The 23,627-nt window shown below is 38.5% G+C and overlaps 1 protein-coding gene across 1 annotated transcript in view; it reads left to right on the forward strand.

Annotated features, from left to right (window-relative positions):
- Positions 1–308: 308 nt before the first annotated feature.
- The window catches only part of LOC115448037 (cadherin-99C), a gene marked incomplete at its 5' end in the record, with an annotated part of 29,821 nt that continues 6,502 nt past the window's right edge, over positions 309–23,627 (forward strand). The window contains 25 exon segments of the mRNA XM_037441026.1: positions 309–403; positions 5,755–5,820; positions 6,384–6,562; positions 6,994–7,116; positions 8,253–8,492; positions 8,923–9,072; positions 9,481–9,699; positions 10,867–11,061; positions 11,419–11,556; positions 11,955–12,104; positions 12,652–12,766; positions 13,869–13,972; positions 13,975–14,073; positions 14,402–14,542; positions 15,236–15,359; positions 15,940–16,100; positions 16,638–16,811; positions 17,161–17,370; positions 17,778–18,026; positions 18,579–18,674; positions 19,275–19,428; positions 19,832–20,127; positions 20,353–20,580; positions 20,787–21,052; positions 21,603–21,818. Coding sequence (XP_037296923.1) covers positions 313–403; positions 5,755–5,820; positions 6,384–6,562; positions 6,994–7,116; positions 8,253–8,492; positions 8,923–9,072; positions 9,481–9,699; positions 10,867–11,061; positions 11,419–11,556; positions 11,955–12,104; positions 12,652–12,766; positions 13,869–13,972; positions 13,975–14,073; positions 14,402–14,542; positions 15,236–15,359; positions 15,940–16,100; positions 16,638–16,811; positions 17,161–17,370; positions 17,778–18,026; positions 18,579–18,674; positions 19,275–19,428; positions 19,832–20,127; positions 20,353–20,580; positions 20,787–21,052; positions 21,603–21,818 — 4,184 coding nt within the window.

Below are 23,627 nucleotides of genomic sequence, written 5' to 3' on the forward strand. Positions count from 1 at the left end.
GTATATGAGGATGAAGCGATAGTGTTGGTGTCCAACAGCAATCGTTTACTAACTGCACTAACAAGCAGCCGGCATTCGAAGCCCCCACTAATCAAAGTTAAGAAACAACTTATGGTACGGAGAAAATTTAATTTACCCAGATTTCGAAAATCTAGAACCAGAATATGATATGCAATAAATAATAATAGTACAAAAGGACCAGATAAAAAATGTGCATTACATCAGTCTTTATTACTTGGTAGGAGGTTTATATAGCAAATTAATATTAAGATTTTATAAGGTTTTAATATTATTTCTTTGTTGAACAGTGAGATGGCGCGGTGGAGCGCGCTGATCCAGCATGGAAGACTACCAGTGTGGTTTCTGCTTCTCAGCCTTCTGCAGGTGGCGACAGCTACACCAGGTTAGTACTAAGCACAAGCGGTAACTACTTCCAATATAATAATAATGTAACACCCTCGAAAATTCCTAATAGAGAATTTCTCAGGTATGCAGGTTTCCTCACGATGTTTTCCTTCACCTTTTACTTCCAATATTACCCTACATATTTTATAACTTATTTATTATATAGCATTAACTCGTACAATGTACAGCGACTTTGTTTCGACCATCCAAATAAAACGATTATTATTTCTACGTTACATTTTCATGCAATCTTAAACAAGTTATATTTAGATTATAGTTGGTAGTCATTAACAATAATCGTGCTATACCAAATTTGTTATAAGTAAGTATTTTCATCAATATTCTTAAACTGAATATTTCCTTTATCTAAGAATAGGGGAACTATAGTACAATTTTTCATAATATAGCATCTTACTCGTAACTATTCTGATAAGTGACTGTCAAATTAAACTATACGTGGGATTCGGCACGTTATACAGTCGTTTTTAATAAACAATCCAAATCTTAGTCTTCAGTCTGTATCCGAGTATGAACCAATCAAAGTAAGTCATTTGTAAGCATGTCAAAAAATCTTTATTCCTAATCATCTATTTTGTAAACTACACGTGAGATTAGGCATCTTATATAGCCGTTTTCAATAAGCAATCGTAATATTAATCATCCATCCGTATCCGAAAATGAACCAAATAAAATATGTCATTTGAAAGCATGTCAATAATAAAAAAAAAATCGTATTGATCCATTTTTGAGATATATTGAAAATGGATTGGAATCGTTGATTGAAATCGGCAAATAGTCTTTTTGGCATATCTCATCCATTAATACCAAGTACCTTTTGCGCGACATCCCACACAATATCAAGTCCGACCTCCTTTACGTTCCTTTCATTTAGCAACAAAATTAATTAATACTTTGTGTAATTTATACAAATACTCGCTTACCGGTAAACTAATTAGCCTAACTTATGTTATTAGCTTATTTAGCCGAGCTGGCAGTATCGTTTCTTAAGTCAAATTTATTTGTATAATTTTCGAAATTCGCTTTACTGTCATAATTTACGAGGTACTTCTTATTGGAGAAATCTTTGTTTATCTACAACAAATTATAACTTACAATATTCATAAGCATTCACAAAACGTTCCACATTAAAATGACAAAGAATTGTTATTTCTAGATAAATCTACAATTCCATTATCAGTTTTGTTAACAATGTAAACATAAAGGCAAGTTCCCAAAACTAATCAGATGAATGTGACCTCGCCCTTGCACATCGTAGCAACAATGACACAATAGTAAACGGCAGTTTTGTGCATGACTTCACACGCGATGCACATTCATTCATTACTCTTTTATCGGTGTTTGTAAACACGCGATACAATGGTCTATTGATGTTATTATAAATAAACATGATTAATAATCCGCATTTTATTGTGTGAAAACCATTTTTCTCGAGCAATTGGAGGAATAAGTCAAATCAGACAAAATCAGTTTAAAAGAAAAAGTACCATTTATAAATGACGATCATCACCTATACCGCAACAGTGTCTTACGAAATCAATAGTTTTTTTTTAATTGATTTATATATTCTAATTCATAAATTCTACAGAATATAGACATAGCTATGTCCTTAAAATCCAAATGAATAGTAACAAAAATAGAAACTTAATTGGTCCTCATTCAATTCAAATTTTTGATTTTAATAAACAATAGCATAGTTATTAAGCAATAAAACATACCAAATACGTCGTAGCGATCTAAACCCGATCATAATATTAAACTAATTCTCATTCTGATGAAAGAGAACCACGTAGGATAGCTTAGCACACGTTGTCTCACAATGATATCGCTTAAGCAATTACATTTATATGGTTGCGAATAGAATTGCGTTTCCCATTGATAACAACATTAACATGTTGACTGGAATTTGCATTGCTGATCAAATGTTTTGCCGCGTTTCAGTTACTTAAAGCAGCAGTATTAGTTAGTACAGTTGGGTTTGATTTTACTATCTTCGTTCTAATCACGTCTTTAGATGAACGATGCTTTTGTTATCATACCGGTGACGCTTCATTTTAAAGGAATTATGGAATCAATATTCAGGTTATATATCATTTATAAACTTAAGTCCAAAAGTATCTAAACTTAAATTTATGTAAGTATCTGAAAAATGATATTTTATCTTCAATAAATTTAAAGCAACGCCTTTTGGTAAATATCAAAATAACGTTAGGAAAGAACGCCAATAGATGTATCGCTTGACGTATATTCGCGTTAAGTCTAGTTACTAAGCGTCGTTGGATACAAACGGGAATTTGTTTTCTGTGAAAATTCCAATGTAGATCACCTTTGTTTATCGGGGGAGGCCGGAAAACCAGTCACATCCGTCGCTATAACTCTATCGCTTTTGCGAACCTCTCAACCGGCACATTCATTTCCTTTAATTCCGCTAGCTTTTATTGTATCTAGTTTTTGCTGCTATTACTGTTAAGTTCTTTTGTAGGAAATTGTAGCGTTAAATAGTAGGACAATTTCCCTTAACTAAAACTTTAACTTTAACTTTAACTTTGATATTTCATTTGCATCCTAATAAGTTATTGATGTAGTCGGTAGCACGTAAGATTAATATTACAAATTTAATATTAAATATTTTTTTATTTTTGTTGCGCAGATTTTTATTTATCTTTTCTATATTTTATGTCTATAAGTATTATAAACATTTAAAATTTGCATGAAATACAAAAATAATAAAAAATCACTAATTAAGTCATCACTAATATTATCTTTATACTCATCATAAGTTACGTACAAGAAAGCCAACGTAACTGAATCACCTTTTCGAACTATGGCCAATTTATTGTTATTGCAAAGACCATTATCAAATTAATTGCTGCATGCAAAGCTAATGATCAGAACCACGCAAGAGATTTTCAAGAATCCAATATAGCTACCGAAACAAGTTTAAAACTGTGCTTTCTAATTGTAACATTACATATAAGGGTTGAACAAGTAGCCATTGCCGTATCGTTTAACCAAATGAAAATACATATGCTTATTAAGTCCACGTGTACTAATTAACACCATCTTTTACGGCTAAGCTTTCTATAGTTATGACTGTTACCTTTCTCTTTCTGAAGAACATGTGTTTTGCATAATATGGCCAATTTTGGTCTGAAGATGATGAATGCTTCTTGTCTATGCTAATTGCAATATAATAGAGCGCAGTTTACAATAACATAATACCACGAAACATTAGACCATGACAGTTTAATTATTTGTAGATTCAATCCATTTCAATCGCCTTCGTCTGATGTATTCTCAAATATTCAAATCATAACCTACGAGGCATGGTAATAAGTTTCCCAGGCGCACCTATTTGTAAGGAATTTACTTGCTTTGTACACCAGATGTAATCACGGTATTGTTTAATGACAATGAGGCCTGTTGAAGCTTAATCGGGGGTCATTACTTCACTTATCTGCTCGATCAAGCTCGATTAGGTGGGTCATAATTTTGACATTTCATAAACGTTTTAATAGAAGGTTTGTAGGTAATAAAATGTTATGGATGTTTCTAGAATTAATGTGTTATTGGTATTTCATGATGGTAAAGGATTGAGGGGCGATGATATAGCTTTATCGTGATATTTGTTTCATTATGACCACAATTGCAATCACGTATATGCAAATCAAATTACAAGTAAGATTAAATCTACTTTTGTCGCAGCAAAGTTACTACTATTGGCTTTTGTTAGACCGCTAATATTGGGTTATTCATATTATCATCTACAAAATAGGCGAACCACGCAACGAGAGCCGTCGGCAACGGCTACTCTATAACTAAAACTGATCAACAAATTTTATGGCATGTTTTAAACACTTGGCTTTTAGCATACCGTTATAATCATCGAGATATCATGGATTTTACAGCTACGAATGGTATCAATAATTAAATAAATTGTCAGTTGTAAACTATTACTTACATTTAAGAACACGACGTGGAGGGCCTTTTGAATTTCAATTACGACTTCTTATAGAAAACCTATCGGAAAACTATAAAAACGAATTCAGTTAAGTGTTAATTTATTATTTCAGATTAACTGGTTATTAAATTGATTATTTTATTAATTTGTATTCATATGTTCTTTTTACCCGGCGAAGGAAGGATAATGATTTTGATTACTTTTATTTTAATTACAGATCATCGATTTTTTTAACGAAATTATATAAGTAACTATTATTACTTTTACTGTTGGTTTTAGACTTACATCTATAAACTTCGGTTCTCATCAAAATATTAAGAGATTAATTAGCTATCGCATGTGTTTGCTGCCTATCTGTGGCGAAGGGTAAAATTTTTCAATAGGGAAACCGAGGTATCAAATCTTTGCCTCAGTTAACATATCGCGCTCAGATTGATGGAAAGCAAAAACAAAGACAGCGGATTATCTCAAACTATTATTATTGTTCATAACCTAATACTTTTTAAATTTATAAATGACTTATAAAATATTTAGTTTAGTATCACCCAAAACATAAAACGGAAGTCAGTAGGAATCAGGATATATCGACGCCATTGCTGCCTATTTTAGGATTAGTCAGAGTAAATCTTGATAACGAAAGCGAAAAAGACGCAAACGAGCCCTACACATCTAACAGCAATCAATCGGTGGACCAATGAGCCGATCAAACCAAGTATGAAGTCTAATAATATTCTCATAGTCTTGATTACCCGCAATCGTGCCCTTTCTCGTATCTCATTAAGGTTAGAACACCATTATAAGATAATATAAACGATAATGATTGACCATCATTCCTTATGTAACTGCAATTAAGTAAATTCTACAAGTAAAAGCTAGAAACGTCACTAACTAATTAGTGGAAACTAACGAACAGCGCTGTCGCGGCAACCGTCGATTCCGTTATTTATGAACGTTTGTTAGTTTTACACGATATTCCATTATCTTAAACTCCTGTGTATTGAGAAAGTATTTCTTCCTAGTACCTGATTGTTTATTGGTTATTGCCCGCGGCTTTGTTTACGCAATTGTGAAAAGTCAGAGTGGTCTGCTTTTTCCGAGGCTTGGTTACTTTATTGTGGGCGTGACGTAATACAATTATTTACTTTATGGTTTGTGAAGTCTTCGATGCTACTAAAACACATTACAGCATGTAATTAAACGGATAATGTTATTTTAAACGTCATTAAGTTGGTACTTATTCTAGATGTTTATTTTATTTAACCAGTTAATCGGTTGGCTGTACTTGCGATTTATAATTAAGTTTATACTTTAAGCTAATAATAGGTTCATTGTCTCCAACTTATAATAATGTGATTTTTTTATTGTTATAGGTCCATGTGAGGTGGAAACTGGACAGTCTAGTATTATAGTTGACATTGAGGAAAGCAGAGGAGACCGTAAGTTCATTAGTTATATTTGTAATTTATAAGGTCTATATGGCATTCATCCAAGTTCCCTTCGTTTAAACGAAGATAATATAATTATATAATAATAATAATAATAATATCAGCCCTGTATTATATACTTGCCCACTGCTGAGCACGGACCTCCTCTACTGCTGAGAGGGATTAGGCCTTAGTCCACCACGCTGGCCTAGTGCGGGTTGGTAGACTTCACACACCTTCGAAATTCCTATAGAGAACTTCTCAGATGTGCAGGTTTTCCTTACGATGGTTTCCTTCACCGTTAAAGCGAACGATAAATTCACAAAGAATACACACATGATTTTTTAGAAAAGTCAGAGGTGTGTGCCCTTGGGATTTGAACCTGCGGACATTCGTCTCGGCAGTCCGTTCCATATCCAACTAGGCTATCGCCGCTTACATAATAATATAGCTAAAATATATAATATAATATAATAATCATATAATAATTATATAGCTAAAACATAAAAAAAACTATTTTCTGAATAAGGCGTCTAGACGCAAAAGAAATTTCATAGAGGTTTTATTTCTTGCAGAGGTTAACCAAAGCACGATACCAGCCGACCTTCCCATAGTGGGGGAGCCAGATGTAGATGTGATATTATCCACGGTGTTCCCTAAGGGCCCAACGCTGTTTCAGCTTGATGGAAAGCGTTTGCAGCTGCTGCAGCCGCTTGATAGGGACGCTGACAATTTGTCGCATATGGTGTTTCAGGTAATTGGTATTTGAAACTCTAAACAGTTCGACAGAAAGTTTATTTTCAATTATTTGGAATGATTTGTTAGCGTGCTCCAAAATAGCTTTAAGGAATGAATTTCTTTCAGTGATATATCGCTTTAAGGAATCAGTAAAGTTACGAAACTATGTTAAAAACTGGTAGGATTACATAACATTATTTATTAAGATTAATTGCCGTTCCGACTAGATTTCCTAAATTAATATATAGCTGTCATCTAACTATTCAGTAGCTGAGAACGATATTTATCTTGAAACAATCTTTAAGTTAAAATCAGCTTTATATCAACGGGTTAGAATCATTTTCGCCATGATTTATCTTTCCAGTGTCGCAAACCTATCAGAAATCTGCATGCTATTAATCGCGATCAAATTGTGACGGCTAATTAATTAATAGAATCCGTTTATAGTTGGTTTGTCAGGTGAAAGCCACGAAGAAGAGGCGGACCATACCGGTGATTGTCAGAGTGTCTGATATCAACGACAACGCGCCTATATTCCAAGGGACGCCGTATGAAGCCAGCGTCTCCGAGGTGGGTTTTAAACTTTAAGTAAATTGTATTAGAGGTTATATTTAGAATTTCTTTGGACGTATGACCTCAATTGATGTTGTTTTGTTTAATAAGTTTCCATTTCCAGAAACTTATTCGTCCTTTATTACATTTTAAAATACGCATGAATACAATGCAATATAATTTCTCTAGAAGACCTAAATTACATACATATCACAATCGTCAACCGATTAATACTAATAAGGTTTAACATAACCCTTGTGACTTAACTTAGAAAATACGGCTTCTAGAACGATAGTAAATATAGAAATAAAACAGCTTTCGTGGTCACGAGGCGGACCACGCAAAGCTGTAGTCATCGAAACGTCGAGAAAAAATAATAATATAAAAACCGCGACAAAATCCGTAATAACAGTTTTATTTCAATGTCTATTCGCGTTGAGATAGTAAACATAATTATAGCTTTCAAGAATCGTTCAAATCTATAAAGGGACATTTCTAGAACACGCGCCTAGAATGTTCTGTTTCGGTCTAACTAGTGTAAGAAACGTTGACATGCAAATAGACTGTACAATTCACAGAAATACAGTATACCACATATTGTAACCTCCAATTATCTACCGCTAACCGTTTTAAGTATTGAGAGTAACCATAAACGTTATGTTATCTGTTATGTGGATTTACGGTATTTTGTTTTGCTTCCAATTTAGTATTGACAAGGATTAAATATTACCTACCTTGATTTTGTACAAGTTACCTTTTTATTGATATACTTATGGTGATAAAATTGTGAAGTTATCATACTAATCCATATTTTCTACTTCTTAAAATCAGTTTAAGGTATAAACTACAGTTTATGATTTCATATATTTGCAAAATTAGGAATAAATAAATTTAAAATTAAAATGATAATGTACAACCCTCTTAAGAATCGTAAAATATTTAAACTGAAATGCTCCGATATAGATATAGCTACCGAAATGGGCAGAACAGTCTTCACAAAAACAGTCCAGTGGTTAACAATTACAACACGAATAATTTTAGCTACAAAATTTACTTAATTACTACAATAAATAATCCTTTATCAACCTTTCAATCAATCAATATAAATCCTTTATCAACTTTATCAAGACTACAAACTATCAATCTCTTTACAGTTAGCACCAATTGGCACAACAATATTTGAAGGCGTCAGAGCTGTAGACATGGACGCCGGCGTCAACGGCCTAGCCGAATACTTCATTATACCAGGTGATAACGCCACATTGGAGAAGAACAATGCTGCGGATGGTTATGGATTCTTCGCGATTCCCCTGCCCCATGTTGGTCACGTGACTGTTAATAGAAGTCTGGATTATGAACGCACTCAGCAGTATCTAGTCACAATCGTCGCTGCTGTAAGTATCTACTGAATTAATGAATGTAGTTGAGGAATTAAATCACGAAGATTGTTGTATGTTCCCAATGAATTGTTTGGATTTTTTTTCATACATACATGATATCTCGTCTTTGTCCCATAGTGATAGGCAAAGACTATGGATTGCCACTTTGCACAATTCTGGCATACTTTTCTCGCTTCCTCCACTTTTTTTGTCATGCATTCTCACCGGTTCAGGGTACTTTTGACCTGACGCCTTTACTAAGAATGTCAGATATCTGACATTCGAAGGTTTGGTGTAGTCGCATTTTATCTTCAAAATAGATTAAAATTAAAAGAAAGTTATGATTAATTTACCAAATGGATTAAAATTAAAGGATAAATATACTACATGGAAGAATCTCCTAAAGGCTAATGATCAATTGATCGAAGTTAAACTATCATTTCAGGACCGCGCACGTGATACAAAGAGACGTCTTTCGAGCACCACCACGATGACAGTGACTGTTCAAGACGATGACGATCAGGACCCCTCGTTTATATACAAGGGCTGCACTTTACACGAAGGCGCTTGCTTTAATCCAGAATACACTAGTTATGTAAGTTACTATAGCGAAATATTTATAATTGAATATTATTAGGTTGCTATTGACAAAGACTTTTGCTGTTATGTACCGCATTTGGACGAAGTCCGATTCCTTAGACTGATATAAGAATTGTTTAGAAATCTTCTTTTTGGTTAATTAATCGGGATGAACCAACTTTAGATAAACAAAATTGTTTTGGGTAAAAATAACTAACATTTTTTATTTTTTTATTTGCAAACACGTTTGCTTGTAACATGTAAAAGGATAAACGTATATGTTTTAAGTTAGAATTTTAGTAATACGTCGGTGAAAACTGCATTCGATTGCATGCAGTAGTTATGGCGCGAGTGTATAAACATGCAAACAAGCAGAGAGACAATAAATACCAACTTTGTCATTTTGTCAATCCGCACATTCAAGGTCAATAGTGGAGTACTAGCTGGAATCCTAACCATCGAACCAGAGAAGATCCAAGCAGTAGACATGGATACTTTAGACGCTAGGATACGGTACAGCATTGAGAGTGGCGAGCCGGACTCCTGGGCGACGTACTTCGCAATAGATCCTAACACAGGCGCTGTGAGACAACTTGTTCCTGTTGATACTACCATTGCTAAGAAGTTTCAACTAGATATTAAGGTAATTCATAAAAAAATTAAGTAAGTGTTAATAGAAAGATAAATATTCAATTCAAATAAAAGTATTTTTTTTTTGGATTTTATTGCGGTTTTGTATGTATTATAATTTTCTTTTGACGTTTCGAAGACTTTGCAGCCTTCATGGTCACGGGGGGATACTAAATGGGATAAAATCCAGAAAAATAGTTTTATTTTAATGGCTAACATTCGTGTAAATATTGAAAATAAACGCGTAGTTTTAAATAATGCATGAAATGTGAATTCGTACTTATTGTAATTAGCGAAATTGAGAGAAAGAAATAAGGATAAGTGTTGGATCAATATTTAATTTTTGATATGTTTGTAAGATCATGAAACCATCTTATTTTACCAAACAAATGCCAGTTTCTGAGTAACGACTTTGCAGGGGTCAAATCTTTGTAGTATTCTCGTATTTTCTACCTGATGTGGTAATAGCGCTGTTTCTCACGCCCTTTCACATTACGAACCAACGCCTTCCATGCCCGCATTCCCTATGGCCCAAGGTCTGGGCTTCTAAAATATATCGACTTTCTATAAGCATTACTAATGACCACTGCCTTAGTCTGTCGTAATCTGATATATACCATAAGTATGTTGGTTCATAGTTCAGATTCTGGTGTACAACCTATTTGACATTATTGACCATTTACGTTTTCAAAACAGTATAGTATTGCTTCACATAATAAACTAGTCAGCACCAAACAAAAACTGAAACATTCAAGCTTTCCTATTAATTTCACTTTTATTTTAAACACATTAAAGATAAAAACTTTTTTCTAAAATTATTCCTTCCTCATGGTCTGGAGATCCTTGTTAGAGAAATACCGCATATTGTCACATTAGCCCAGTTGCACAATTAATTAGAAGAATATGCGCATTTTATTATAAATTATCTCACTGTTAGCTACGGTCCCTCTGTGTAGGAAGGGTGTGGGCCTTTACCTTTACTACGTTGGTGTAATTCGGGTTGGCAGGCTTTACACACCTTCGTAATTCTGTAAAATTTTTAGGTAGTTTTAAGTCTCCATGTTATACAATTACAAATGTTTTTAATTATACCATATTTTGCGTCTTAACTAAACAAATAAAAAGCTGTCAATTATTTTCTACTTTAGTAGTATATTAATAGAATTCAACTTGATTTCAGGCTGAGGAAGTATCAGAAGCAAAGCGTTTCACTACAGCTAAGTTGACAATCACAGTGCGGCCGGTGGATGCAAGTCCGCCGGTAGTCGCCGCGTCATCAGACGAGGGGCAAGTTGAAGAGAACTCTCCTAAAGGCACCAAGGTCTTAGACGCCAATGGAGAGCCTATTAAACTGTCAGTTTCTGATCCTGATTTGGTTAGTATAATCGTTGTTTGGCTAATTAATAATAAACGACTAACTAGTGGCAGATGTTGTCAAAGTCCATTGCGCAAATATAGAAAATCTTGAACAATACTCACTAATGTCACGTCTTAATGAATTTAATTCAGTCTTTCTTAGATACATGGATTATTTCTATTATCACATATTCTATTGCTGATTTAATGTGTATGGATTTTGAATAAAACAGCAACATAATAACATCGGATACCGATAATAATTTGTGTATAACCAATAATATCTTTTTATTAAAATAATTTGATATTCTGGATATATATTGCACCCTTGTCCAAGAGTAATATTCTTTTTTTAAATCATAATAATATATTTCAGGGTCCTGGTGATCCGGTGCCGAAATACACATTCGAGCTGACGACAAACTTCTTCGACATCGACAAAGATGGCTATCTCGTGGTCAGTGATGAGACGCTTGATCGCGACCCACCGAATACTGGCAAATTTAGAATACAGGTGTGTTTACTAACTTTATATTGTTATATTTATTAGCGGTCGTCTATTGGTCGAAATTCGACTGTCGCGTTTAATATATTTTTATTATTAATATGACATTCAAGATGAATAAAAACGTATAGCCATATACAGGGTATCCAGGAATTGAACGACGTCCCTGTACTTGCAAAATTCAATTGTAATTCCAAAATTTCGTTTAAGTAAGACGCCCACAATTTTGGAGATATTTCTTTTTTGAATTCAGGTAACTGTTGGTCACTTTGCAAATCCTGGATTAGTATTGAGATAGGTTGTAACTCGACAAGAAATTGTCCGGCCTTTACAAAGGCTTTTATCTAAAACCGTCTTTTGGACTAATATGGTAGAAAAAATGCTTGATTATTCTCTATTATTTGCAGGTTGTAGCTCGAGAAGCCAACGGCGGCGCGGCTTCGGCGCCGTACTCATTAGCCGTACATTTGATAGACCAGAATGACAACGCGCCATTCATTCCGAAGACACCACCCATCACTGTGCCGGCGAGTTTGGAGCCCACACCTGTCCATAAGGTAATACAAGTAATCTTATTTATTTTGATAGGTAAAGCTAAATGATGCCAGAATAGTAATCATTTGTTGTAGGGCAGATAAAAATTGGAGTACTTTCCCGTAAGGAAAAATACGTTATTGCTACCACCACTGGGGGATGGAGCCTATAGATATTTTTATACAGTACCTAGAATGTAATTAGCAAATCTTTAGGTTGGTGGAAAGCGTTTGAAAAGTCAATAACATCGTACAGATATACGTTGTATTTAACGCTGGCTACAATGTTCTTTAAACCTTATACGGTAGTAGTACGTAAGTGTGTCGCGTTCTGGGATCAGCTCGAGTATATCCGGTTCCAACAGGCCGGCATAATTGTGTCTACTGCAAAGGGGTAATTATTTCTCGTCAGTCAACAGTCTATTGGACCCCACTCTACTTGCCATCAGGTGTAGTCAGGTCACTTTGTCGTGCTCATATAAAAAAGTAGACATTATGGTGGTACCTACCCACAGCTTGTATACAAGCGACCAGACCTCACAGGCATTAATAAACAAAACTTCTCTTGCAGGTGGAAGCGGTAGACATTGACGAGGGTGAGAACGCTCGCATAACATACAGTCTGTACCACGTGTCTAACAACGGCGCCAACAAGTTCACTATAGACCCTAACACGGGTGTTATATGTAAGCACATATTGCACACTACCATTATAGCCGGCAAACAACTTGAGCACACTATGGCTTGGTGAGGGATTTTGTACATTATTGTAGCTACACTATCTATGTTTGTAGCTACATTTACGTACAAAAATAAATCCACTAATCGGTTATTACCAATCACCGATTCACATACTTGTGAAGATTGTTTGCCGGCTTTTATACTACTGTGGTTCTTTTGAAAACTGGTAGGAAAATGAACTTTGTTGTATTTGTTTGAAGGTCGTTTTTGTTTTTTTGGATTCTCTTTATGCCAGGTATATTGTACTGGAGATAAAATCTATTATAATTTGATGTTTTTATAGTTTTCAAAAGAACCATATATTTATTTTAATATGTTTTATACTCATATTTTAATAGTATTTTTAGTTTTACGTACTTTATAATTTATTTTAATATCTTTACCAATAATTTGTGTTTGTTGCCTGCAAAAAAAGGTAATTAAAATTTCTTAAAATATACTCAATTCTTTGCACGTTGTGTTTTTAGTGTACACTGAGATAGTTTAAAAAGCATGTTTAATTGGGTACATTAGCGTGATACAGCATGTTGCGTTACACACAACAGCACATTTGAATATATTTTTTTAACTTAACAAGCTATAAGTATAATATCGACGTAAGAGATATTGCGTCCTTCAACGAGCGCTAGACTTTCTACTTTTAGCAGTTAGTACTTTACTAGATGCTTACATCAATTAACATAGGCCGCGCTGGAACAAGACACTCGGGCAAAATTTTACTCTAAGTATAGTCTCTGAAAATTACTAATCAGTTGAGTTGAAAAAATACTCTACATTAATATTTAAAGCTGCAGAAGTTGTTTGTTTGAACGCGCTAATCTAAGGAAGTACTGAATCGATTTTGAAAGTTTTTACTTAAAGGATTTTTTACATTTCTCCTGAATGCTTTAAGCTACTTTTTTCGCAGAAAAACTTTTACACGCAGACAGAGCCGCAGGCAAAAGCTAGTCGTAATATAAACCAGTAGGTGAAAGCCCATGTAAGTTCGCCTATGTTGGCGTAGACTGTCAATATACATTCCTAAAACAAACTTAAATGACATTACAGCAAGCACAGGCCGCTTACAAGCAGGGGAACAGTACAGTGTAACGATCCGAGCCAGTGATGCCAAGGGACTCAGTTCCCAGGGTATAGTGGAACTGCAAAGTGGCCCCCTGGCCCTAATACCAAGGCTCCGGCGTTCACTGCGAGGGACTACTACGCGCCGGTGTCAGAGGGCGCTGCTATCAACTCTACTGTTACCACTGTTACTGTAAGTTACATAATTCACGAGCAAATTACTTGTCTGATTGAGCGCTAAGACCCGTAAAAGCGATATTTAATTGCATAGTGCGGTTTGGTGTTTAACTCTCAAACTCAAAGAACAATATTTGCTCACTACTATTTGGAGAATATATTATGCAAGAACTATCACTAAATAAAGATAATATCGATATATATGTAATAGTAGTTTCTTCGTGCTTAATTTTATCATTAGAAAATCTTGCTCTTCGACACTTAAAATCAAACATTCCTAATATTGTTAAACCTAAAAACAAAGAATGGAAAAATATACCTAAGTAATATTTTTATATTTTTAGGCGAAGGATCCAGAAAATGAACCGGTGACATATTCGATAGTATCCGGCAACGATCTTCGTCAGTTCGCGATCGGATCAAACACCGGCATTATCACTGTCATCAGAAGTCTAGACAGAGAGGTCCTTACGCGATATCAACTGGTAAGTCTTACAAGTCGATTGCAGCGACTCTGTTACGGGCGGACTGAGAGTTGGAAATCTTAGGGAGTCAACAAGATACTGTCCAAGAGTATTTTCTCTAGTCAGTCTCTTTTTTCGTAATCTTGTAATCTTATCCCATTTCAGGCTAGACTAGAAGACTACCTTCTTAATATTATGTTTTAGTTTTTAATTATTTGTTAGTGGTAACTGTGTACCCCTGTTAGTAACCCATATCATATGATGTAACCTATTGTTATTGAATTGAATGCTATTTTTAGTGCTGTTGGTGTAACTAGTTGCAAGAAATTAAAACTAGAGTCCAACGACCGACTGCCTCGGTCGCTTAGTTGTACTGCATGCGCGGTATGGCAGAGCTCTGAGGTCCTTGGTTCGAATCCCAGGTCGGACAAAGTGATATTTGGGATTTTCTGCACAGTATCAGCCCAGAATTTGCAATTTGTGCCCGATATGGTGATAGGCTTGCCCGCTATCACATCATGGGACGGAACACACTTGGCAAACAGTGGAAGCCTTAGTTGCGCCTCTGCATACCCCTTCCGGGATAAATGCGTGATGTTGTGTGTGTGGGAGTCCAACGAACTCCCATAACCGGGATCCGACTTTATTAAAATAATAATAAAATATTTTTATCAAGTTATCTTGATTGGTGTTTTATATAATTAATGTTTCTAGATGGTAAAAGCTGAGGATCCAGGCAAACTAGCGAGCACGGCCACTGTTAACATCAAAGTAACGGATATCAACGACAATAACCCCAAGTTCGACGAAGACACGTATCTGTTTCATGTTAAAGAAGGTATGTGTACTGGACAAAGATTTTCTATAAATGTTAACATTGTCATTAGCATTTATTGAAATAAAAAATACCATGAGAGAACTAAACAAATGCATTTCAATTTGCTCGATTTTCCATATGCGAGATATGTTAAATTGTTAGAAACTGAAGCCATTTTGTTTAAAACGAACTATCATAGACTACAGAAATACTTTTACAAAGATATCACCAAATAACTAACCGGTGTGAGTGTCTAACCGCAATAATGACTAACCGCCTCGGTCTATCGAACGCTCAGTATTTTATTGCAAAAAGGGTCACAAATATCCTCAGGATATTTTTGTCCGAACAATAATGATTGTGTATACTGAATTTTTTGTAATATTTATATTACAACTAGTGTGTGTGTAGTGTATGTGTGTAGTGTATGCAAATACCCTCACAAAAATATTTTTAATCTAACATTATTTTAAATGATTGTGTGTACTGAATTTTTTGTAATATTTATATTAAATCCAATGTACCTATAGTATGTAATGGTTAACCCTCTGTTGAAGTTTCTCCTAAATATTAAATGATCACTGTATGTTTTTGTTTCTAGGCGTCTCAGGTGAATTTGTTGGTTATGTTCACGCCACTGATGCTGATGAGGGGGTAAACGCGATGATAACTTACAGTATACCAACGCACCTACCTTTCTCCATAGACAATAGTACGGGCATGATTAGTACTCTTACGAAACTTGACTATGAACAAACTAAGGTGAGTAAGATTGTATATACATATAGTGGCGAAGGCGACATTAACCCGATTCCTGTCGGCTTCCTTTTTATTATATGTGTTAGCAAGCTTTTAAAATAAAATATATTATTAATACATAAATATTTACACCCGTTTTCGTAAACGTTATTTATCTAAGGACGGAGCATTGCTGTTATAAAAAGTCTGTTTCTCAGCTTTGTTTATCTGACAGCTTGCTGTTTGTTGCCGTCAGCACTGAGAAACAGACTTGTTATCATAGCAAAGATAGAGCTTAGATAAATAACGTCTACGAATAAGGGAATAAGTCTAAAAAATATTGCTGTATCGGTGCATTGTACCTAATTTAATCTCATACTACTTGTATGTGGTTTTCCTAATGGAACAATAAACTCACAAAATAACATTATTGATCACAATACAAGCAAGCTACGTTAAGACAATGACAATTTTAAAACTGTCGAATCAACTGATAGTTTCACCTAGACGAAAAACTAATTAAAAAAAAGTATTATAATTATTATTTGTAATTGTTTCCAGGACTACTCGTTCGTAGTGACGGCGACAGACGGCGCCGTGGACAAGCGGCTCGGCACCGCGTCCGTCACCGTGCAGGTGCAGGACGTGCCCGACGAGGTGCCCGTATTCCCACTGCCGCTCTACTCCGTGCATGTACCCGAAAATGTACCTAATTACCCCGTCGTTAAGGTTCAGGTTAGTGTTCTTTAATTACCACTTAAAATGTTTGCTAATAAGGGATTTATATATTTTTTTTATAATTTTACAAATTTTAGTAAAGTTGATAGTATTGACTAGATACAATATTGTTTTTAAATTTATTTTTTTTTGTATCTTTATTTTTATTCAAAAAATGCGTAATCACTGTACATTTGGAGGAACACTGACTTCCAACATACATGTACTAAAGAATGAATGTAGTTTTGGGAGCCAGTAGATCAAAATTTGTTGCTCATATTGTATCTAAGTAATTAGTACTAAAAGAAATTATACCCTTTTCAGTAGTAAATAAATAACTCAGAATTAACAAATTTCTTATTTCCAGGCAAAAGATCCAGACACAATTCCAGAAATAACATACACTATAATGATCGGAGACACCGATTTATTCTCCATCGACAGAAAGAGTGGATTAATTAGAACTTTAAAGGCACTAGATAGAGAAATAGCGGCAAGACATGAACTCATAGTAGGCACTGAGGAAAACAATGAGCAGGGACCAGGAGCAACCACTACTGTCGAGATATTGGTCGATGTGAGTTTCATCTCCATACATATATTAAAAATACGATAGTAACTCTCTTACGTTTTCTCGGCCAAACTACTGAACCGATTTCGAACAATTTTGGTATGTTAATAGTTTGAAGAACGTAGTTAGCTTTTTATAGGCGAAGGGGTGAGCAAAAGTACCATTATAGTTAACGCGGTTCTGCTCATGAGAATTTCCCTGGGTATAGACGTCCTCGTGTATTGTTTGTAAAAAAGTAATTGTTAATCCAATATATGGACTATTGTTAATCAAATTCCATCGAAATCCGTCCGTTTTAAAGAACACAAAGTCGATATTGCTTTGCCCAAAACGCGCAAATATATTGACGAACAAAAAAACATTACAAACTTTCGAAATTATTTAAGTACGATGTGTTTCGTTGCTAATTTCAGGACAAAAACGATAACGCACCTATATTCACGTCAGTGATCCGTCCGGTGACTATCGAGGACTCCGCCTCCATCGGCAGCATGGTGCAGACCGTCGTGGCCGTGGACTCCGACGACACCGCGCCCAACAACCGCGTGCGATACAAACTCGTCGGCCGCGGGAAGGCCTCCAAGTACTTCCACGTCGAGCTCGACTCCGGCGTCCTGAGGGTCCGCGACGACTTGAGGAAGGAGACTGATAGCGAATATACGGTGAGCACTGCGAATTTATTATGGCTAACTAGTGAAAGATCCAGCACTTCAAACATTGCTTGATGGCCGCTAGAATTAAACAGACAGATAGCTTACATATTGGGTGAGTCAATAACGCGATCCACCCAATTGAGAATGATTTTTCTACGTTAGACGTGTTACTTAACTTGGCAGGTCTGAAGTTAGCCACATAGGCTATGGTCTACGCCTTGTCATTTGTGAATCTCAGGAAACGATAACTTGCCCACTTGTAACTAACGTCATATCGACCAAATTAAATTGAGTTGTATGGTTCCATTTATAATTTAGAGTATTTTTTACTGCCAATGTGGCGCCGTTGTATTCACGGTACGCCTGCAGTGCTTAGGTCTCGGGTTCGATCGACGGGTTGGGCAGTGATATTGGATTTTTATACACAGCCCGGAGTCTGAAATTTGTGCTCAATATGGCGAAACACACTGGGGAAAATGATTGCACTTTTTGCGTCTCTACTTACCCCTTCTTTGATAAAAGGCCGTAGTATGTGAGTGTAAATGTTTAAATCCATTTCAGGTGGACGTACAAGCTTACGACCAAGGCGACCCTGTGATGTCATCGGTCACGAGCCTCACTATATACGTGAGCCATTCGGCAACTGTCCCACCAGATGTGAGTATTTTGCTTGCGATAAAAAAAAAATGTACTTTTTAGATTCTTTGTACCTACTGTCGTTTAGTGTGGTTTAGTTTCACGCCCTGGTAGTGTTAAAAGCAACCTTCACCCATCATCCATTTTCATCATGTCGCATGTTGTCACTGCCTTGAGAAGGTGTTACTGTTATATTTTATAATATTGTTTTACTTTTATTTAGTGTAAGCAACATTGTAACAACTGCTAGCTCTTCTAAATAAATAAATCATCATCAATCTCCCATCAAGCGACTTTTCATAAAATTTTATGGAAAAAGGTTAAATTGCTGTATTAAGGTACATAACCTTGCTATAAAAAGTTCCCTAATCATCTGTCTGGAAGAGCAGATTACCGTGGGTAGTAATGAACAACAATATTATTATAAATTATATCGTGGTAAGTCAAGGAAAAAGAAAACTATAAAAAGCAATAGTGACTTCTTTTTAAAATGTCTAATAAACTAGGTACAGAACAGATAGCTGTTAGATATAACAATTTGAATTAAAAATACAGTCCATTTGAAATCTACTAATTTGTTACCTATAATAAACGTTTGCTAAAAGCTTTATTTGTTCCCAGGTTGGTCTCGGTTTCGCAGACACGACATACACGGAGCACGTCGCTGAGAACTCTCCAAATGGAACTTTAATAAGAGTTCTACCATTACTGAACAAGCGCGAACATTCGCCAGACACCCCGCTCAAATGTCAACTCACTGAATCATCACAAATAGGTAATGTTGTATTCAGACATGTTTATTTATTGTTGGAGGACCAGGTAAATAAAGAATCGGCTTTGAGGGACCACTTTTGCGTTTTAGTCTTAAAGTTATTGTTATCAATACAAGAAATTAGTTTATTATTTTAAATCATGTCGAGGTTTTTTATTTTCCTGGTTAGACTATATATGCTATTTAGCGAAAGATGCAGAGAGAGTTACGGAGGTTATGTAACAGTGGTTGTTATATTTTCTTTCATACCGTTTTAAAATGATTATTTGTTTTTGTTGATAAAACGTGTATTTTATATCATATCTTTAAGACCTATGTCTTATAACTTTATTAGAAAATTCAGCCACTTTGCATCTTTATAGAAGGAGGTAATTATTCTAAAGCTAATCAATTAATTTATTACCAGGTATCTTCTACGTAAAATTAAACGAAGACAGGGACTGCGCTATATATTTGAACACAAGCTCCTTAGATTACGAAAAACTCGCCGAATACGCTTTGGAGGTCCAACTGGAGTCGATACAAGGTCTTATAAACCCCGAAAGTAGTAAAGCTACAGTGAAAATACATGTAACCGATGCGAATGACAACACTCCCGTGTTTATGTTCCCTGAACAATCTACAATTGTTGGCGCGAAGGACAAATACTTCGCGATTATCACTAAGGATATGCTTTTGGGTACCAATGTGTTGCAAGTTAAGGTAAGAAAGGTACACACGTTTAATTAAGCCTGAATAAGTAATAATTAAAATAATAAAATTGATATTCAATTCTGTTGCCTTGCTCATAAATATAAATTTTATTTGAAACCCAAATGTAACAATTAGTCTTTTTAACATTTTATAGAATATTAGACCTTATATAAGTGTTTTATGGCTCATTTTATTACTTAACATAATTTTCTTAAGGATCAATTCTCATTGCAGGCAAAAGACAAAGACAGCGGAGATTATGGTAAAATCGAGTATCACAAAAACTCATGGACAAAAGCGGCGGAGGAATACTTTACTTTAGACGCGGACACAGGTGTGATCAGTAATATAAAGACGTTCGAGAACGTTCCACAGGATGTACTCCCGTTCAAATTTAGCGTGTCCGCGAGGGACAACCCTAATTCTGCTCAGGATTATAACATTGCCAGGGCTTCTATTGTGGTGAGTTTATTTTGATATTAGACTTAAAATATATTAAATTTGTACCAATATTTTATAATTAGAAATAGATTTTTCTTTTATTTATAGTTTGTATTCAATATTGCCATAATATTACGCTTATATACTTTTTGGTGCCTTTAATTCCATTATAGGGTTGCCACAAGATTTATTATTTAAACATATATCAAATTTGTCGCCCATTTCAGATCAATCTTCTACAAAAAGAAAACCAATTAGTAGTCGAAGTGGCGGACCTTAACGCTGAAGCGATGCGACGTAAAGCAAGAAGTCTACTATCAGCAATAGAAGAGAAAACTAAATTAGTTGCTGGTCTAGAAAAACTGACTGCCAGACATTATCTAGATGAAAACGGCACATTAGAAAGTGACACCAAAGGAACTGACGTGTGGTTGTACCTTATCGATCCTGTTACCGGAGAGATATTGACCAGAGAATCGGAGCCAGTGAAAAAGTAAGTATTAATTAGTTTATTATACATATAATAATTTATAAGGAGGTAATTTTTAGGGCGTAATTTGACATTATTTGATGGACTTTTTTTGTTGCACATGTAAAGTGTGGGTGTTTTTAACACGATTTTTCTGTAATGAATTTGCATTCTTGATAACTTTTCTTGGGGACATAAACTCGGGTGTATCTGGGGTCGTAGATAAGACGTTTTTCTATAATTGATGACGCTAATAGAAAACCAGAAACTACATAACTTTGTAGCTTAACCATTGGAGAAAGGCGCCTTAGCTATGGTTCCTGGTGTTGATTTAAGTAGAATTTAATACCATTTTTTATTTTATATTCACGGTGGTTTGGCTTGATGCGTCATGACGTCTTTCTCATGAACGCAGTTGTACAATTAATGTGTTACATGATTTATTCTATTTTAATTGGTTCGGGCCTAGTCGACGTTGGGCATTATTACAATAAAAAAAAAATAGTTTTTGTAAAAACTAAGTTTTACAAAAATAATGCTTATTATCTAAATCATAAGAGTGTGTTTTGTGCAGAGCGGTGTCGGGTGGTCTGCGCGCGTGGATGTCGCAGCGGCTGCAGGCGTCGCTGGGCGCGGTGCGCGCGCCGCTGCAGGCCGCCGCCGCGCGCGCGCCGCCCGCGCAGCCCGCGCCGCTCGCCGAGGCGCTGCCCGCCGCGCTCATCGGGCTCGCCGCCGTCGTGCTCGTCGCCGCCGTCGCCGCCACCATCTACATCTGCGCCTCGTGGAACAGGTAACGCGCGCGCTGTGCCTGCGTGGCCCGTGGCACTAGACACTAGACACTAGACACTCGACACTCGCCGGGCGCGGTGCGCGCGCTGCTGTAGGCTGCCGCCGCGCGCGCGCCGCCCGCGCAGCCCGCGCCGCTCGCCGAGGCGCTGCCCGCCGCGCTCATCGGGCTCGCCGCCGTCGTGCTCGTCGCCGCCGTCGCCGCCACCATCTACATCTGCGCCTCGTGGAACAGGTAACGCGCGCGCTGTGCCTGCGTGGCCCGTGGCACTAGACACTAGACACTAGACACTCGGACACTCGCCGGGCGCGGTGCGCGCGCCGCTGCAGGCCGCCGCCGCGCGCGCGCCGCCCGCGCAGCCTGCGCCGCTTCGCCGAGGCGCTGCCCGCCGCGCTTCATCGGGCTCGCCGCCGTCGTGCTCGTCGCCGCCGTCGCCGCCACCATCTACATCTGCGCCTCGTGGAACAGGTAACGCGCGCGCTGTGCCTGCGTATTCCGTGGCACTAGACACTAGACACTAGACACTAGACACTCGACACTCGCCGGGCGCGGTGCGCGCGCCGCTGCAGGCCGCCGCCGCGCGCGCGCCGCCCGCGCAGCCCGCGCCGCTCGCCGAGGCGCTGCCCGCCGCGCTCATCGGGCTCGCCGCCGTCGTGCTCGTCGCCGCCGTCGCCGCCACCATCTACATCTGCGCCTCGTGGAACAGGTAACGCGCGCGCTGTGCCTGCGTGGCCCGTGGCACTAGACACTAGACACTAGGCTCGTCGCCGCCGTCGCCGCCACCATCTACATCTGCGCCTCGTGGAACAGGTAACGCGCGCGCTGTGCCTGCGTGGCCCGTGGCACTAGACACTAGACACTAGACACTCGACACTCGCCGGGCGCGGTGCGCGCGCCGCTGCAGGCCGCCGCCGCGCGCGCGCCGCCCGCGCAGCCCGCGCCGCTCGCCGAGGCGCTGCCCGCCGCGCTCATCGGGCTCGCCGCCGTCGTGCTCGTCGCCGCCGTCGCCGCCACCATCTACATCTGCGCCTCGTGGAACAGGTAACGCGCGCGCTGTGCCTGCGTGGCCCGTGGCACTAGACACTAGACACTAGACACTAGACACTCGACACTCGCCGGGCGCGGTGCGCGCGCCGCTGCAGGCCGCCGCCGCGCGCGTGCTGCCTGCGCAGCCGCGCCGCTCGCCGAGGCGCTGCCCGCCGCGCTCATCGGGCTCGCTGCCGTCGTGCTTCGTCGCCGCCGTCGCCGCCACCATCTACATCTGCGCCTCGTGGAACAGGTAACGCGCGCGCTGTGCCTGCGTGGCCCGTGGCACTAGACACTAGACACTAGACACTAGACACTCGACACTCGCCGGGCGCGGTGCGCGCGCCGCTGCAGGCCGCCGCCGCGCGCGCGCCGCCCGCGCAGCCCGCGCCGCTCGCCGAGGCGCTGCCCGCCGCGCTCATCGGGCTCGCCGCCGGCGTGCTCGTCGCCGCCGTCGCCGCCACCATCTACATCTGCGCCTCGTGGAACAGGTAACGCGCGCGCTGTGCCTGCGTGGCCCGTGGCACTAGACACTAGACACTAGACACTAGACACTCGACACTCGCCGGGCGCGGTGCGCGCGCCGCTGCAGGCCGCCGCCGCGCGCGCGCCGCCCGCGCAGCCCGCGCCGCTCGCCGAGGCGCCGCCCGCCGCGCTTCATCGGGCTCGCCGCCGTCGTGCTCGTCGCCGCCGTCGCCGCCACCATCTACATCTGCGCCTCGTGGAACAGGTAACGCGCGCGCTGTGCCTGCGTGGCCCGTGGCACTAGACACTAGACACTAGACA

The sequence above is a fragment of the Manduca sexta genome, chromosome 21, assembly GCF_014839805.1.
Source record: "Manduca sexta isolate Smith_Timp_Sample1 chromosome 21, JHU_Msex_v1.0, whole genome shotgun sequence".
NCBI lineage: Eukaryota > Metazoa > Arthropoda > Insecta > Lepidoptera > Sphingidae > Manduca > Manduca sexta.